Source organism: Phyllosticta citribraziliensis (assembly GCF_038025025.1).
Source record: "Phyllosticta citribraziliensis strain CPC 17464 chromosome Unknown J3D65scaffold_7, whole genome shotgun sequence".
NCBI classification, from domain to species: Eukaryota; Fungi; Ascomycota; class Dothideomycetes; order Botryosphaeriales; family Phyllostictaceae; genus Phyllosticta; species Phyllosticta citribraziliensis.
The window spans coordinates 1,906,594-1,922,731 of NW_027117344.1; the positions used below are offsets into that span (position 1 = coordinate 1,906,594).

The following is a 16,138-nucleotide window of genomic DNA, read 5'->3' on the forward strand; positions in this document are numbered from 1 at the left end:
GAGAAAGCTAAAGACACGACGGAGTTGAATTGACAATGGCGACGAGCACTGAAGCCAATCGCGCTTACTTTGAGTTGGTTCATCGCGCGAGTCTCGTCTCCCGATTGCTAATCTTTACTACAGCAAGCAGGCTTCCGAGTATGACGCCCAACCATGGCAGAAGGTCATGAGCGCCATGATTACTCGTAATATTCATGACCGCTGCGACTGGCTTGGGTTGAAAGAAAATGCCGGAAAGGAAGTGCGTCTGCTCGACTACGCTTGCGGGACGGGTCTGGTATCACATGTGCGAGATATTCCATTCCGCCATATCTATCCCAACTCTTATCAAGAAACAGTCTCTCTGGCCTCGCATAACTCAGAGCCGCGGTATTGACCTCTCGTCCAACATGGTCCAAGTCTTCAACTCCCGCGCCGAATCCGCGGGCCTGACTCCCGAGCAAATGAATGCCGTTCAAGGAAATCTCCTGGGCGAAGAGCCAGAACCGCATCTCTCAGACCCAGCACTCTTCAATTTCGACGTCGCAGCTGTTGGCCTGGGCTTCCACCACTTTGACGACGCGCTCAAAGCCACGAAGCAGCTCGCAGGGCGCCTCAAGCCCGGCGGCGTTTTCTTCATTATTGATTTCGTCAATGACCGCGAGCAGGAGTTTCCACACGAATGGAAGGGCATCATTACTATCAATGGATTCAATGAGTCTGGCATGCGCACTCTGTTTGAAGAGGCGGGACTTGTAGATTTTGGATTCAGTGTCTTTGATGAGCAGGCTGAGATGTACGGGGGTGGTGAGAAGCGTGTGAAGACGGTCTTCATGGCTAAGGGTGTTAAACCGCAGTGATCTTTCAATCGGAGGTTTCAGCGCTTGTGAGGAATTTCTTTTGCTTGAATATTTGTTTCGGATTCGTCTTGTTAATTTCTGGACGGTTTTGAAAAACACAATCAATGCACAGCGGTCGATTTCCGCGACAGCGCATACCTGGGAGCATTGTTAGCCAGTGACAACTAATTCTCGTCAGTCGATCGATTGAAGGAAGTGGTTTGAATGTTCTAACCGGAAGGAAATCGTCGAAACAGACCGAGGCTTGGTGGCAAAAGTCGTCGCACACACAACCCCCCAATCACTACTCGATGCTTGGATGCTCCCCGTCAGTCGCAGTTACAGTGTAAGTATGCTCCCTGTCAGTTATCAAATACATAGAAATCATGAATATCCCCTCGTAGGCGAGACCGATTTGTGTGTGCTATTGTGTGTGCCACGACTTTTGTGACCGAGCCTTGGACGTTGCCCAAAAATTGTGGCAAAGTCGGGAAAGAGAGCAGGGCAGGAAATAACCATAAGCCTCTCGATACATGGACATTAAACGCACAAAAATCTTTACTTTTCAACCACGACTTGGAGCAAAGCATCGAACAGACAATGATTCTATTGCTCAAGCCAGTTCTATTCATAAGGTACACTACATGACATCGTTAATTGCATCAAAGAGTAGCATCGTTCTCATCAAGCGTCACTTTTGCCGTCAACACATCTACTGTCCGCCAACTTGCTTCAGAATTCCAGCAAGGTTGATGCTCTTCGGTCGCTCAATAGGAAGACCCAGCGCGCGGTCCCAGACGAGTTGTGCAAGGGGCCCAAGTCCACGGCTGACGCCAAAGGTCGCCGTGTAGTACAGAGTCTCTTTGAAACCATAGTAGTGGAAGAGAACACCAGAGGAGGAGTCGACGTTGGGGAAGGGGTTTTTGGTCTGTTAAGGAAAGATCGTCAGTCTCAGGTCAAACTCAATAATATGGCCAGATCGCTCAGGATACAATCCAGCTTGAATCGGCTTACCTTTCCATGCTCATTCAGGACATCGGGAGCAACTTCAGAATTAATCTTTACGAGCTGGAAGACGGGATCACTGGCAATTTCTGGACGTGCTGAAGCAAAGTCCATCAGTGCTTGAAAGCGCGGGTCGGGCTTTCGAAGTACGGCGTGTCCATAGCCAGGAATGACACGTCCAGACTTGAGTGTAGTCCAAAGATAGTCTTTGACGTCTGCAGGCTTGAAGTTTGAGGGAATCGACTCCTTCATCTGAAGGATCCAACGAAGGACTTCTTGCGCCGCGAGTCCGTGAAGTGGTCCCGCCAGGCCTTGAAGCCCAGCACTGTAGCTCAAGAATGGATCGCTCAGTGCGCTTCCAACCAAGTGTGTTGCGTGTGCAGAGACATTGCCGCCTTCGTGGTCACCGTGTAGGGCGAGGTAAAGCCTGAGCAAGTCCTGGAAACCCTCATTCTCCTTTCCACCTTTGCCCAACATGGCTGCAAAATTGTATGACCAATCTTGGTTCAAATCAACCTTGGCAGGCAATGCACCTCCGCCGCGGTAGGCGTTTTGATAAATCTTGGCAGCAATGGTGGGCAGTTTGGCGAGCAAAGAGATAGAGTCATCAAAAGTGGGCTCCCAGTAGTCGGCCTTGTTCAATCCCTTTTCGTACAATTTGGCAAACTTGGACTCGTAGTTCAATGCGGAGACTGCACAAGCAAACTGCGTCATGGGATGCAAGTCTTTGGGGAAGTCATCCAGCATCTTTTCCACGAACTTGGGGATTGATGCCTTCTCAGCGAGTTCGCGGGAAAGCTGTCGCACCTGAGCTGTCGATGGAACTTCGCCGGTGATGAGAAGCCAAAACATGGCCTCGGGTAACATTTCTGTGCCGCTGGTACCCTTGGGCAGCTCTTTCTGGCAGTCTTTGATGGTGCGCCCATGAAAACGGATGCCCTCGTTGGGATCTAGGACAGAGCCTTCCCAGACCATAGCCTTCAAACCCCTATATTCTCTTAGCCTCCTTTTGTGTGGCCAGATACCGAAAAGCATACCTCATACCACCAAGTGTGTTTTCCACCTTGACATCGCCGAGTTTCTTGTCTGCATGAGCTTTGACTTGCTTCAACAGCTCTCGCTTCTCGGGAATGACTCTCTTGAGTGTGCTCTTGAGATCTGGTTCGGAAGAGGAGGCATAGCCGCGCGTTTGGTGGATGGCTTGGACTACAGGTGGAGTGAGCGAAGCGGGATGCGGCACAGGAAGAGAGGATAGTACCAGTGTGGATTGGCTGAAGCACTGACGGCTGTTGAAATGTTAGATAAACTCGTCGGTGTTCACATAGCTCCAGAAACTTACTCTGAGGCTCCTGAGAGTCCTGGAGGCTACACGCGCTTTCAATGCCATCGTGGAGACAATGGACCGTAGCTCCTTGTGCCAAGAACAAGGTAGAGGAGCTCTATTTGGGTATTTGGAGCTTGAATTTGTAAAGATCAAAGGACGGGATGAAAAGACGAAGCTGTGATGTAGATCCTCGCAAAGTTTGGAGTTTGTAGAGCACCGTGCGGTGTGGTTGGGAGCGAGGGGGAGGAGTTGGAGCTGAGCTCCCCCACACGCACGCCCAGGACCCTCGGTCCAGCCAGCGTCAGAGCCCCAACCGTGAGTCGCCCCTCGGCCCGCTACCCCGGCCTCCCCAGAATCCACCCACCTCACGTCACGTCGTCCCACCGTCACTAAACATCCTCGGCATTCTTTGGTTCCTTTCGCCCTTTGAACCATAGTCTGGTCCCGCCGTCTACGCCGCGAAACGTCCAGGGCCCAATTCAATTCCCGACCGACAGCAGCCGCTCAAGACTGGCGCGGTGGACCCTCAATTCGCAGGGTAACCTGATCCAGCATCCCGGCCGGTTCTCAACATGCTTCGCGGCGCTTCCCGCACTCTGTCGAGACAGACTCGCCAGATTCCTCGCGCTCGATCTGGAGCAGTCCTTCGTCCATTTTCGTCCTCTGCATACCGCATGACTTCTGCCCTTCCTCCCGTCTCGCCACCAGTCTCGACCGCATTGCCCTCCGACTCGTTCCAGCTTCTTTCCGAGACAGACAAGCAAGGCCCCATTGAAGATGCCCTTTTCGATGCACAGGTGCAGCAGGTCGAGCAATGGTGGGCATCTCCACGGTACGAGGGCATCAAGAGACCATATTCGGCCGAAGATGTGGTCAGCAAGAGGGGAGCTCTTCAGCAAACCTACCCAAGCTCGTTGATGGCCAGGAAACTGTTCAACTTGCTCGAAAAGCGCATAGCAGATGAAGAGCCAGTTCACACAAGTGCGTGTCCCGCGCCCGAGGCAGACATTCGGCATCCCTAGCGATACAAACTTGGCTAATATTACTGGAATCTTCACAGTGGGCGCAATTGATCCAGTGCAAATGACCCAACAAGCACCGAACCAAGAAATTCTCTACGTGTCTGGCTGGGCCTGCTCCTCCGTCCTTACCACCACAAACGAAGTGTCTGCTGATTTCGGCGACTACCCATACAACACCGTGCCAAACCAAGTCCAGCGTCTTTTCAAAGCACAACAGCTCCATGACCGCAAGCACTGGGATACTCGTCGGAAGCTGAGCCCAGAAGAGCGCGCCAAAACTCCATACGTCGATTACATGCGCCCAATCGTTGCTGACGGCGACACGGGCCACGGCGGCCTCAGTGCTGTCATGAAGCTTGCGAAGCTGTTTGCTGAGAACGGAGCCGCTGCCGTGCACTTTGAAGATCAACTTCACGGCGGTAAGAAATGCGGGCATCTCGCAGGCAAAGTTCTCGTTCCCATCGGCGAGCATATCAACCGCCTCGTCGCCGCTCGTTTCCAATGGGACATTATGGGCAGCGAAAACTTGGTCATTGCACGGACAGATTCAGAAAGCGGCAAGCTGCTGAGCAGCGCCATTGATGTGCGAGACCACGAGTTCATCTTGGGTGTGGCCGACGATGTCGAGCCCCTGGCCGAAACTCTGCAAGAAATGGAGCTCAAGGGAGCCAGTGGCGCTGAGATTGATGTCTTTGAGGCAAAATGGGTCAAGCAGCACAAACTGTGCACATTTGACGAAGCCGTCAAGGCACATCTCGAGTCTGAAGGTGCTTCAAAACAGACCATCCTCTCATACATCGCCGAAGTGAAAAAAGACCCCAACCTCTCGCTCAGCAAGCGCCGCGCTCTCGCCTCGGGTCACAGCAAGACTCCAGTCTTTTGGTCTGAGAACATTCCCCGCACGCGCGAGGGATATTACCACTACCGCGCTGGACTGCCCGCCGCGACCAAGCGCGCCGTTGAATTCTCACCGTATGCCGACCTGCTTTGGCTCGAGACCAAGGAGCCTAGCGTCAAGCTGGCAGCGCATTTTGCCGGCGAGATTCATGCCAAAACGACTCCGAACAAGAAGCTCGTCTACAACCTGAGCCCCAGCTTCAACTGGATGGCGCACGGCTTCTCGGAAGAGTCGCTCAAGAGCTTCATTTGGGACTTAGCGCGCCACGGCTTCGTGCTGCAGCTGATTTCGCTCGCAGGCCTGCACAGCACAGCCACCATCACGAATGAGTTGAGCAAGGCGTTCAAGGAGGATGGCATGCTGGCGTACGTCAACTTGGTGCAGAAGAGGGAGAAGGAGACGGGCTGCGACGTCTTGACGCATCAGAAGTGGAGCGGCGCGAGCTATGTTGATGGCATGCTTGGTGCAGTCCAGAGCGGCAGTTCGGGTAGCAAGAGCATGGGCGAGGGAAATACTGAAACCAGTGAGTACCATTTTCCATCCGTTCAAGGTTCAATCACTCACAATGACTAGACTTTTGAGATATTACGTAAGGTGGAGGCAGACATTCCCAATCTCATCTTTGTTGGTAGCTCAAGAAGCAAACAATTCACCTCATGCCAATGTCAAATCAAGACATGCTCGTGTTTCCCGTCTATGTATATTTGGAATGATTGTTTTCGACGTACAGAGAATGTGGAAGATACAAGATGTGAGCGAATGGAGCTGATATCTGCCATACTCTCTCGATCAGAACTTGTAAGTGAAATGGTTCTCAGGGGCGTATTTGCAGTGGAAAGTTTCTGAATCACGATGGAATATGTGTCTCATAGAGTCTATAGAGAAATCTTTAGAAACTGTACAAGACTAAATGGACACAATCACGAATCCCTAGGGTCAAAAACATTTGATTGTCATTGTTGCATTACTCATTTCATTTTCGGCATGATTCCTCCCAAGTTGATATTTCCTAGGGCTTTCAGATTTTGGAGCTACTGGAGCTGCTCCTGATGCTGACCAAGTTAGCATTCCATCCAATATTGATAACTAACGCCGAGTAAGAGGACTCATCTCCGTACCATTTTCGGCTACTCGGTCTGCCAGAGTAACAAAACAACCGCTTACAGGTTCTCGTGGAAGAATTCCAGGACAGTCTTGTAGCCACGGGTGTACTCGTGCTTCACGCGGTCGTCGCTGAGGTCGGAGCTGCAACAGCGGTCAGCTTTCGTCAGTGAGTGGTCAGTCATGTTCTCACCGAGCAGCCATGAAGCCGTGGATCTGGTCGTTGAAGAACTCGACCTTGTTCTTGACCTTGAGACCATCCTGCCACTGCTTGACGGCATCCTTGTCCTCGTCCTTGGAAGGCAGCATGGCGATGGGGATCGTGATGTTGGGGGCATCCTTGGGGTCAACCATGGCCGGGTGAGCGGCGGCGGCGACCTTGAATTTGGAGCCAGAGGTGGAGACCAAGTTGACAATCTGGTGCGGTCAGCATGTGCGTCCCCAAAAGCAAAAAGATCATGTGTACCTTGCCGCCCCAGCAGAATCCCAGAATGGCCCAAGACTCAAAGCCCTGCACCTTGCTGTTGATTTCCTCGACGACCTTGGGGACGCGCGCTGCCGTCTTGGCTGGCGCAGCGGGGCCCCCGAAGAAGTCGCCGAGCTTCTTCTTCTTCTCGTCATTGTCAGGTGGGTACCAAGAGATGTCGGCGGGGTTGCCCTCGAACCAGTCGGGCATGAAGACTTGGTATTTGCGGTGCTCGTCGGACTGGGCGAGAATGTCGGCGCCTTGGAGAGTCTGGGGGAAGAAGCCGAAAATGTCGTAGATGACCAAGATGGCATGCTTAGCGTCCGAAGGACCGGTGTGGTCTGGGAAATATCAGTTTGGAAGGTCGGTTTGTGAGTGCGGGGTAGTCACTGCTTGGATGCCGTGACTTGCAACAGCAATTGAGGTTGGCAGGAGGTCGTACATGTCTTCAAGCCATCAATGGTGATGTATTGGCCTTTGGCCTTGTAGTCATGGCTGACAATGGGCGGAATAGAGCAGCCTTGAAGATGTCAGCATTCGACGACCATGGTGGGGAGCGGGGTAGAGCTCACAAGCAGCAGAGTGTTGAGAAGCCATTGCGCGCGAGAATCTGGTTTGGATGGGTAGAGGCTCGAATGGAAGTCTGGTGTAGCAGATGGGAGGTCTGAATTGAAGCGACTGGCGAAGAAGGCGGGAAGAGGTGTTGATGAGAGGGCGCATTTTCAAGGTCGGATATGCAGCTAGATGGGGTTCTGGGAGCTACCATCCATCTGAGGAAGGCCCCGCAATCCCGTGACGTCACGAAAGTTCCCGTCGGTCCAGTAAGGTGGTACCTTACTGTAACGCCAAGTTGACATATGATAACACTCCGGGCAAATGGGGTCGTTGAGGCCCGAGTCAAGACAGTGTGCAGCATTCTGGTCAATGGTGGGAACAGAAGAATCCAGGGCTGTTCAAGCCTTATTATTCGTTAGAGCTAGGAAGTCTCCTTTATCCATTTCTTTTTTGGATAGCAGCGTCATCGGGACTATGAACTGGTACACAAGTGGTAGTGGTGTTGACCGGCCACGACTTCACCTCGGCGCCTCGAGTCAGACGCTACCAAAGACCCCCGGCCACTGAATCAACCCTTCGACCCGCCAGCAACCATCACCATGTCATCAAGCACGCGCGAAGCGGCAACAAGGGCCAGCATCTTCGCTGCGTTTCCGACGCGATCCTTCTCCACCAGCTGCCGAAGCCCCGTTCCGCACCATGTCAAGGTCCAAAGGCAAGCTCGCCCTCCGCAACCGCCCGATTCAGACGCGCTCAAAAACCGCTCAACGCCAGAAAAGACCTCTCCAATTTGGAAGGTTCCTCCATTCCACTTTGCTAGCGTCAACAATCCAAGCGGGACGAGATTGAAAGCTTCTCCCTCATACGAGCGTGGCAAAATGCCAACCTTCTTTCACAACTATTACGCTCCGGTATACAAGTTGGGCTTTGTCGGGAACGAGATTCTGATGAACTCGGAACATCCACTGCATATCCGGTTGAGGAGGAAGTACGATGCTACAGAAAAGGGTTGTCTCTGGTGGTCAGCAACCATGTTTGTGAAAACCTCGCCCAAGCGCTTCATCAGAGACGAGATGAACCGTCGGCTGAGGGCGGCATTCAGAGCAGCACTGGCGGAGCGAGGCTTGGACGAACGCGGTCGGAAGGTCGTGAATGGCAAGGCTGAATCGCTGGGAGCTATTAGAGGCACATTTGACTTGGTTGGGAAACCCGAAATGTTCAGAGCGAAGCCGGAAGATCTGAAGAAGGAAGCCTTGTGGGCAGTGGATGCGCTGCTTCGCATGTTTGGGCACCAGAAGAATAAGGAGGAACATGGGAGAGGGCACGCGAGTCGGCCGCCGGCCAAGGGCCAGTTCAAGCCTCGTCAAAGCCATAGGCGAAATCCATAATGTGCACTCAAACAGATGAGATGGGCCGAAGGTTAGGATGCAGTGCTTAGTAACGGTCGCTCGGGATGGCAGGGAAGTGCGGCGGGTAACTGGCCACTTGACTTGCAACTCACAACCACCGTCCGACGCAACTGGAGAGGCGGTGCCAAAGGACGCGCAACCCTCACAAACATTGCCATATTCATACCCCGACACGCCGCCTTCGACTGCACTTGGCGGGCTGTGCCCCTGCGTCGGATACTGACGCCTGCGGAACCCCGAACAGCCCCGACGGGAGTCGCCTACGCCCCTCTCTCCTGCTGATGACGCAGGTCCTCGAATTACCACCTACATCGCAACGCTGCCCAACCACCGGCTCTTCGCATCGGCTCTCCTGAGCGCTTTCCACGATGCCCTCCATCCTGTCCGACGAGGACAAGCAAACGGTCAAGCGGACGGTTCCAAAGGCCTCCAACAAGATCCACGCCGTTGCTGTCGCGAAGCTCTACATTGCCTATCCAAACAGGCAACGATGGACCTACACGGGCTTGCAGGGCGCCGCTGTGCTCGCCAACGACTTGGTCGGAAACACCTTTTGGATCAAGCTTGTAGACATATCGGTGAGCCGTCAGCTCCATTCTGGCTTCAGGGACAGCCGCTAACTCGTGTCTAGCCACTGAACAGAGGCGTGATATGGGACCAAGAGATCTACGACACTTTTCAGTACAATCAAGACCGCACCTTCTTCCACACCTTTGAGCTCGAGGAGTGCATGGCGGGCCTATCATTCGCCGACGAGAAGGAGGCCAAACAATTCAAGAAGAAGATGGACGAGCGTGAGAAGAATGCCCACAAGAATACCAAGAACAAGCCTTTTGCTCTGGCCGCTGGCAGCTCCATGGCCCCGGCTACCAATGGCAAGGACCACGGTCATGGTTTACTCGGCAGCATTACCGGCAGCCTGTTTGGCCACAAGCACTCGCACCAGCAGCCGGCCAGCCAGTCCATCATTCCACCCAAAGACATGAACATTCATTCTCCCGCGGCTACGAGCCAATCGAGTCCAAACCAGAGCGGCCGCAACTCTGCAATCGATACCGCAGACCCGTCTTGGCAGCCGCTGCTCCAGGAGCTTCTCGAAATGGGCATCACCGAAGAGCAGATTGAAGAGAATGCCGACTTTATCAAAATGTATATTGAGCAAAAGAAGGCTGGCGCGGCTGCGGAGCAAGAGCGCAAGTCCAGGGTTCCCCCGCCACCACCACCTGGAGCGCCCCCAGCTGGCAAATTGAGCCCTCAGAACACGGGCAGCACTGCTGCTTCACGAAGAGGCCCTCCTCCTGCTCCGCCGCCAGCTCGCAGGCGCGGTGCGGCTCCCAGCATGCGACATTCGTCTCCATCCCCTCCGCCCGCGCCATCGCCTCCTCAGCCCAGATTCAAGGCTCCTCCGCCAATCGCGGATGCTGGCAAATTCGCAAACAGCGCTCCTCCCCCTCCCGCAAGAGCTCGCGCTTCTTCCAACGCTGCGGCGCCCCCAGGCCCTCCCCCGCCGCCCCGTCCTCCCAAGTCACCAAGTCAAGACGAAACAGAACACAGGTTCGGCGTCCCGCCCCCCTTTACTGGCCAGCGCTCCGTGTCAAACCCTGTCCCACCACCTCCGCCAGCTCGCGGGCCCGTCCCTCAGCCTCCGCCGCGCGAGACCCCAGCTATTCCGCCGCCTCCGCCGCGCGAAACCCCAACTCCATCTCTTCCGCCACCACTTCCTCCAAAAACGCCAGAAGTGCCGCCATCTGCAATCCCGCCGCCGCCGCCGCCGCCCCAGACGAGCGGAACTCCTCCAGCTCCTCCCCCATTGCCCCCATCTGCATCTCGTCCTGTGCCAGTCCCACCAACGTCGAATCTACCACCTCCGCCGGCGCCTCCGCCACCACCAATCCCGCCGAGCAATGTATCTTCACCACCGCCAGCGCCTCCAATGCCGCCACCCGCGCCGTCTCAAGCTGCTCCTCCGCCCCCGCCGCTTCCACCATCGACGCCATCTGCAGCTGCTCCGCCGCCCCCTCCGCCCCCGCCAATGCCACCAAATACTGGCGCTCCTCCGCCTCCGCCAATGCCATCGAACACTGGCGCTCCTCCAGCTCCTCCCCCGCCGCCCGGGGGCCCACCAGCGCCTGCGGCACCAAAACTGCCTTCTGGCGGTGGTGGCAGGGACAACCTCTTGGCGGATATCCGTGGCGGTGCGAGGCTCAAAAAGGTTTCCGATTCCGAAAAGAAAGATCGAAGCGCGGCATTGGTGCCCGGCGAAAAGGCTGCGGGTGCTTCTCCTGGCGGCGGCACTCCAACAGGAGGCGCGGACGGTGGATTGGCTGGAGCCTTGGCGAGTGCTTTGGCTGCGAGGAAAAGCAAAGTTAGCCACTCTGGTAAGCACTTTTTTGTTTCGGTCAGGTTCTTCATTGGCTAATTTTGATAGATGACGAGGATGACGACGATTGGTGAAAGAATCGCGCCTGGTTTAGATGCCAACACTTCCAGTGGATTCAACTGGGACTGTTTTGGTCCGCAAAATGACGAGCGCATCAATCTTTGCAAAAGATCTCTGGTGGAGTTCAAAAGGTGCTGGGTTCTAAAGACGGACAGGCTGTGGCAGGTGCTCTGATCAGCGTTAGCTGAGAGTCGACATTCCATTGTGAGAGCAACGTGCGCGGCTCCGAAGGTCTACGATCGCTCTTACCGACGTTATTCCACTTTAGACTGACAGCGTCAATACAAAACTTTCTCTCCATTTCCAGCGGACTTTGTTGGGTGGACATTGTCTGACAGTCAAATCTCCAATTTGAGCTTCAACAGTGGTTCGGCGATGCAAAATGGGTCAACCACACCACATTTCAATTATCCATTTTCAGCGGACTTTTCTGAATGGCCATCGTTAGTCTCTGACAGTCAAATCCTCAATTTGAGCTTCAACATTGGTCCAGCGATATCAACCACAACCACAATTCAAATTCACTGCTGTGTATAAAAATCAAAGATTCCCCGCCGCCATGTCCTACATCCTCTCATCGACTCTTCCTCTTGTCCTCAGTCATCCTCTTGCTCTCAGTTGTCCTCCTGTTCTCAACTGTTGCACAAGTCGTCAAATTTACCCTTCACAAAGGCAACCATGCAGCCAAAGTCTACCCCTAAGCCCTCAACGTTAGGAGGCCAGTGCGATTACCAAAAGTTGATGAATGGTCTCCGCGACGCTTCTCCGGTCAAGAAGACGCTCTTTGGCCTGCCCGTGGACTTGATACTGTCCATCGCCGACTTCCTTCCCAAGGAGGGCCAGGCTTGTCTCGCACTCACCTGCCACGGCGCAAGAGACATTTTCAGAGAGAGAAAACTCAAGCTCACCAAGCGTGACACGCACAGGTTTCTCCAGGTGTTGCAGAGGGAGCATCCCACCGAAATCATCTGCCAGCATCGGTTGCAGCTGGTCGACCGCTGCCATGACCCAAAGGCGGACCCCGGCGACCTTGCCGCTGTAGCGGAGCTCCAAACGGCATATCTTACCCGAAACTCGCACCCAGATCGGCAACGGTGCAAGCTCGAGGCCTGTGTTCCGATTCCCTCGATCCGGCGGCCCATATTCATCCTGACCAGCGAGCACATCCAGAGGGTCATGCTGCAGCATCGGCTGGGCCCTGACTACGGCAGCTCACTGGATAGCTTGTCCCACAGCAGCCAACTGACAACGAGCGGAATATGGGCTCCAAAATTCACATGCGACACCAGCCTCCGCTTCCGCATCATAGACGACAAGCTGTACATGCACGGAAAGTACGCGTTCAAAGGCGGAAACCTCATGCGCTCGTTGACGCTCACGGGCCACCATTTCGACATCTGCCCGCACCTGTTCCTCGACCACAACCGCCGGCCATACACTGGCGGCCAACGACGCGTGCCCGTCCGCCTGCCTGGCCGCAGATGCCGCTTCTACAACTCCTACTGCAGATGCGCGGCCAACGGCGGCGCGTTCGACCCGTTCTGGACCACCGGCCTCCGCTCCCAGCTCGCCCGTGTAGTCACCCTGTTCATAGCCCCGCCCAAGCCCTGCCCATTCTGCGCCACCGACGTCGCGCTCAGCTTCGACGACAGCTTCTACGACATGCAGGGGCCGCAGACGCTCGCGGTTGACTTTTGGCGCTGTCTGGGCGACGGCGGCTTGGATTTGGACAATCTTTGGCTCAGGGGCGCGTTGAGTGGGCTGAATGAGAATGGTCAAGCCGCGACTGCTTTCGAAGGTATGCCGCACTTCACTATGACGAAAACCTTTGGTCGATTTGTTAGGGCAGAAAACGCGATGTAAGAAATTGGGGAATTTCTGGCTTTGGGGGACTTCGCCTGCCCTGCGTGAGTGCCCGGGCAGTCTTCATGGGCCGCAAAGGAGGAACTGGGTGAATGTGGAAATGGAAATACAAGGGAACCAAGGCAAGAAAATGCCTTAGACAGATAGACAGCTCGAATATAGACCATGTTACAAACATCAACGAAATCGTCTCTTGGTGCACTCCGCGAGTTTCAAGCAGACTGCATAATCTCTACCGTCGATGTGCCGCAGCTATGAATCTTCAAAGCAGGATGGCTGAATGTGCGCAGCCAAGGTAAGGTGTAAATTCCCCCTGAATCGATCCGTCCGAGTACCATATGATGAATGCTTCCGGGTCGCAAGCGACAACACCGCACTCTGAAAACGCCACAGGATGATCCGAGTCGACGTCAGCAAGGGGAAGATTGAGGCTGATCTAGTGGCTGTCCATCGTCGTCGCACATCTCGGCAATCTTTGCCATCGTGTCGATGATGACGTGCGACCGTTTGTCGAGGAACGGCCCAAAGTAATCCACTCGCATAAGAGTCTTGGCCCAGTTGATGGGGACCCAGTACCACGGGGATTCATAGACGTTCTTGCCCTTTCTCAAGCAGATGTTGAGATCTCTTCTCTTGTGCGGGTTCACGTTGTTGGGGGTATACAACGCGTTTATGTTCACCTCTTTGGAGGGGAAACGCAGCTTGAGGGAAGAACAAGAGTTGTCCGGCGCGGCCCAACGCAACTCGATGAATCCGAAGGCTTTGATGAATTTGCATCCGTCTATGAGAGTGCAAACATCTCCGAAACTCTGTAGAAGCCGTTAGGGAAGATCTACGGGATGGTGCAAGTGACTTACTTCCAGCGGGATGACTATGTCATTTGAGTACTCGTCCAGAGAACTGCCATTGTAGGCGCTGAAGACGTCGGGAGCGTTCTTGGCCTTGACTTCATTGGCATCGTTGTCGTGCTGAGCTTGGTCGAGATCGTATCTGAACCGTCGGCGCTTTTTCTCGCCAGCGTCGTCACCCTCGTCGCGAGGCGTAGATCGTAGACCTCCCCTATTGTAGAGCTTGTCTGCCGATTCGGTAGCTTCCGTCAAGCCCGGCTCGGATTTTATAGGCGGACTGGAAGAGACCGAAGCGTAGTCAAGTCTAGATCGTTGCCTTGTGTGTGGCATACCCGCCCCCGGTGGCGAGAACCGAGTAGGTCGACTTCTTTGCAGCAGAGAAGCATCACGGAGGATTTGATCTTGCTCTGTGCTCGCCTCGGGGACTGCGCCGGCGAGACTGGGAGCTGTCCTTGCTGAAAAAGGTGTCGTCTGGGGGCCGATGGTGTCGACTGCGCCGGGCGCCAATGACCAACAGGAGGACCGTGGTGCGTTTTCTCTGACACCTACATTAATCAGGTCCTCTGTGGTAGAAATCAATGATGGCTGTCTGTCGATCCTCTCGCCACTGTTGGGAGCGTATGACGGCTGCTCCAAGTCCCTGATGCGAAGCTGTAAAGCCCTATTTTCCGCCTTCAACTGTTCGATCTGCTGATGACAGTGTTCGTGGTCGCGCCGGTCTTGATGTAGCATTGTAAGCGTTACTTTGAGGTTGAGAAGTCGCTCTGGGTCGTCAAGGACGGGTTGAAACTGAACATTTCCCAGGCTGATTTCTTCGGCGCGAAGGTCCTTGGAGTCTTGCCAAGTGAGGCCGCCGCTGATGCTGCTTCCCGACGGACTCTCATACGCTCTGGCGGTTGACTGGGCTTCATGCTCTGGTCGAGCGACCAAGTGGGTCTGCGAAGTCGCGCGCTGGACGGGCGCAGCCTGTGGAGCATTCATGACGGGCACATAGCCGGCCTCGCTTTCCCAGCACCAGTAGCCAGCAGCAAAGAGGTTTGGGATTACTGAGGCGAGAACATCAGCAATGATTTGCTCCTTGGGCTTGTCAAAGGAATCGGAAACTGGAAAATTTGAAGGCCCAAGAACCTCGCGGAAGAATGTGTTCACTTGCTCCCTGTCCCGGAACTGCTTTGGCCTGGATCCTGGGGCAAGGTAGGCGTCAACAACGGTCCGGGCCTGTGAAACATACGATGCGTGCAGTTCTATTGAGGTCAGCAAACTCGAGTCACAGTTGGCATGAGAAACTGACCAGGAGTCCACGGCGGGAGCACCGTTGGAGGGTGGAGACCGGCCATTCTTCGGATAATGGGTGAGAGGAGCAGGACGATGCAGTGGGTTGGGGAGAGTTGACGAAACTGAAAGATGGTTGGAGTTTGGGGAAAGGCGGCAGCGGGAAAGGTGTTTTGGTTCACCAGCCTGGCAGGCTTGCAGGCGCCGAAACAGGCAATCACCATCGCGTCCTACAAGGCCACGACAACATACCAAATATTCTTTCTGCAGACGGCAAGTCAATCCTGTCAGCAAGACCGAAATGAACACCCCCTTTTGCGAAACCCATTCCAATCTGTTGAGCTATTGCTGGCCTGGCAACTTGACAATGGCTTTACGGCCTTGATCGTCAATTATCCCCTCAGCTTTTCAAAAAGACGTGAACAATGAAGTCCTGTGCAACTACCCGGCACGCGGAGGTTTACAGAGGATTGTGCCCTACAACGTCTGTGGCTGCAGTGGAAGCTCAAGGAGCATTAATCCCAGCTACAGCTGAGTATCCCTGCTGCGCTGGGGGGGGGCTGCCATATCTTATGACATCCACCATGAAGGCGAGGGGTTTCGCCGTGTCTGATACCCAGGCCGTGTGCTGTCGCGGCGGCGAAATACCAAGGACTGCGCGCAAAATCTTCGAAGTCTCTGAGTTGGTAGAAAGTGGGTAGAGGAACTTGGTTTCAGCCCTAGAAATCTATACATCCGCGAGCTCAACACATTGGAAAGCTCCACATGAAGTCACATGAAGTGCAGCACAGACGCGAACTAGCCACGAACATGCACACGATCAAGTCTCGAGGCATATACAAAACAAGAGTAAGATATCGAACCGGATCGACAGCGAAACATTGGATCTCCGGAGATACTTGCTCAAGCAATAGAGAAGCCCAGAGGATGGCAGTTGACAGGTGAAGGAGAAACTGAAAAGTCACGCGTGCACCTACCATTTCCGGCGGACGACTCCCTCACCTCGCGATCGCGAAAGCGAGCAGCGACGGAGATTGGCCTCGGTCCGAACTGGACATTGCAAAAACTCCTCGGAGAATGAAGATTCCGCAACAACTTTCTATAAATGTCCAGCCAC

At 54.5% G+C, this 16,138-nt stretch overlaps 7 protein-coding genes across 7 annotated transcripts; 4 read left to right on the forward strand and 3 right to left on the reverse strand.

Annotated features, from left to right (window-relative positions):
- Positions 1–123: 123 nt before the first annotated feature.
- J3D65DRAFT_628394 (uncharacterized protein) lies at positions 124–1,016 on the forward strand. The gene has a single exon (XM_066800632.1). It carries the CDS (start codon positions 228–230, stop codon positions 837–839), a length of 612 nt encoding a protein of 203 aa, XP_066654795.1. The 5' UTR covers positions 124–227; the 3' UTR covers positions 840–1,016.
- Positions 1,017–1,113: 97 nt separating this feature from the next.
- On the reverse strand, positions 1,114–3,378 carry J3D65DRAFT_628398 (citrate synthase mitochondrial precursor). The gene is made up of 5 exons (XM_066800633.1): positions 3,163–3,378; positions 3,082–3,109; positions 2,861–3,029; positions 1,833–2,811; positions 1,114–1,746 (listed from the first exon to the last, which is right to left on the reverse strand). The coding sequence occupies exons 1-5, from the start codon at positions 3,208–3,210 to the stop codon at positions 1,531–1,533; spliced, it is 1,440 nt and encodes a 479-aa protein (XP_066654796.1). The 5' UTR covers positions 3,211–3,378; the 3' UTR covers positions 1,114–1,530.
- Positions 3,379–3,513: 135 nt separating this feature from the next.
- On the forward strand, positions 3,514–5,967 carry J3D65DRAFT_628403 (isocitrate lyase). Its single transcript, XM_066800634.1, has 3 exons — positions 3,514–4,128; positions 4,208–5,590; positions 5,641–5,967. The coding sequence occupies exons 1-3, from the start codon at positions 3,720–3,722 to the stop codon at positions 5,646–5,648; spliced, it is 1,800 nt and encodes a 599-aa protein (XP_066654797.1). The 5' UTR covers positions 3,514–3,719; the 3' UTR covers positions 5,649–5,967.
- Positions 5,774–7,461, reverse strand: J3D65DRAFT_628411 (dienelactone hydrolase). Its single transcript, XM_066800635.1, has 6 exons — positions 7,207–7,461; positions 7,077–7,154; positions 6,635–6,975; positions 6,362–6,585; positions 6,186–6,312; positions 5,774–6,113 (listed from the first exon to the last, which is right to left on the reverse strand). The coding sequence occupies exons 1-5, from the start codon at positions 7,352–7,354 to the stop codon at positions 6,228–6,230; spliced, it is 876 nt and encodes a 291-aa protein (XP_066654798.1). The 5' UTR covers positions 7,355–7,461; the 3' UTR covers positions 5,774–6,113; positions 6,186–6,227.
- A 317-nt stretch (positions 7,462–7,778) lies between these two features.
- On the forward strand, positions 7,779–8,772 carry J3D65DRAFT_416151 (uncharacterized protein). Its single transcript, XM_066796053.1, has 2 exons — positions 7,779–7,904; positions 7,964–8,772. Exons 1-2 carry the CDS (start codon positions 7,889–7,891, stop codon positions 8,575–8,577), a joined length of 630 nt encoding a protein of 209 aa, XP_066654799.1. The 5' UTR covers positions 7,779–7,888; the 3' UTR covers positions 8,578–8,772.
- Positions 8,773–8,966: 194 nt separating this feature from the next.
- J3D65DRAFT_533003 (uncharacterized protein) lies at positions 8,967–10,975 on the forward strand (the record flags this gene model as incomplete). Its single annotated transcript, XM_066796687.1, has 2 exons — positions 8,967–9,176; positions 9,230–10,975. Coding segments are annotated over 2 exons (1,956 nt in total), but the record flags the coding sequence as incomplete, so codon positions are not given.
- A 2,126-nt stretch (positions 10,976–13,101) lies between these two features.
- On the reverse strand, positions 13,102–15,504 carry J3D65DRAFT_415894 (uncharacterized protein). Its single transcript, XM_066796049.1, has 3 exons — positions 15,041–15,504; positions 13,759–14,993; positions 13,102–13,710 (listed from the first exon to the last, which is right to left on the reverse strand). Exons 1-3 carry the CDS (start codon positions 15,243–15,245, stop codon positions 13,312–13,314), a joined length of 1,839 nt encoding a protein of 612 aa, XP_066654801.1. The 5' UTR covers positions 15,246–15,504; the 3' UTR covers positions 13,102–13,311.
- Between the last annotated feature and the right edge of the window lie 634 nt (positions 15,505–16,138).

What these genes read in the sequence shown, in the direction of transcription:
- J3D65DRAFT_628411 (XM_066800635.1), bottom strand. Translation starts at nt 7,354, where the DNA reads ATGCGCCCTCTCATCAACACCTCTTCCCGCCTTCTTCGCCAGTCGCTT. An exon ending in TTCTCAACACTCTGCTGCTT is followed by an intron (nt 7,155 to 7,206) that starts GTGAGCTCTACC and finishes GACATCTTCAAG; the next exon opens with GCTGCTCTATTCCGCCCATT. An exon ending in GATTCTGCTGGGGCGGCAAG is followed by an intron (nt 6,586 to 6,634) that starts GTACACATGATC and finishes TGACCGCACCAG; the next exon opens with ATTGTCAACTTGGTCTCCAC.
- J3D65DRAFT_628394 (XM_066800632.1), top strand. Translation starts at nt 228, where the DNA reads ATGCCGGAAAGGAAGTGCGTCTGCTCGACTACGCTTGCGGGACGGGTC.
- J3D65DRAFT_628403 (XM_066800634.1), top strand. Translation starts at nt 3,720, where the DNA reads ATGCTTCGCGGCGCTTCCCGCACTCTGTCGAGACAGACTCGCCAGATT. An exon ending in TGAAGAGCCAGTTCACACAA is followed by an intron (nt 4,129 to 4,207) that starts GTGCGTGTCCCG and finishes GAATCTTCACAG; the next exon opens with TGGGCGCAATTGATCCAGTG.
- J3D65DRAFT_628398 (XM_066800633.1), bottom strand. Translation starts at nt 3,210, where the DNA reads ATGGCATTGAAAGCGCGTGTAGCCTCCAGGACTCTCAGGAGCCTCAGA. An exon ending in AACACACTTGGTGGTATGAG is followed by an intron (nt 2,812 to 2,860) that starts GTATGCTTTTCG and finishes AAGAGAATATAG; the next exon opens with GGGTTTGAAGGCTATGGTCT. An exon ending in TCCTGAATGAGCATGGAAAG is followed by an intron (nt 1,747 to 1,832) that starts GTAAGCCGATTC and finishes TTTCCTTAACAG; the next exon opens with ACCAAAAACCCCTTCCCCAA.
- J3D65DRAFT_415894 (XM_066796049.1), bottom strand. Translation starts at nt 15,245, where the DNA reads ATGGTGATTGCCTGTTTCGGCGCCTGCAAGCCTGCCAGGCTGGTGAAC. An exon ending in GCTCCCGCCGTGGACTCCTG is followed by an intron (nt 14,994 to 15,040) that starts GTCAGTTTCTCA and finishes TGACCTCAATAG; the next exon opens with AACTGCACGCATCGTATGTT. An exon ending in ACATAGTCATCCCGCTGGAA is followed by an intron (nt 13,711 to 13,758) that starts GTAAGTCACTTG and finishes CGGCTTCTACAG; the next exon opens with AGTTTCGGAGATGTTTGCAC.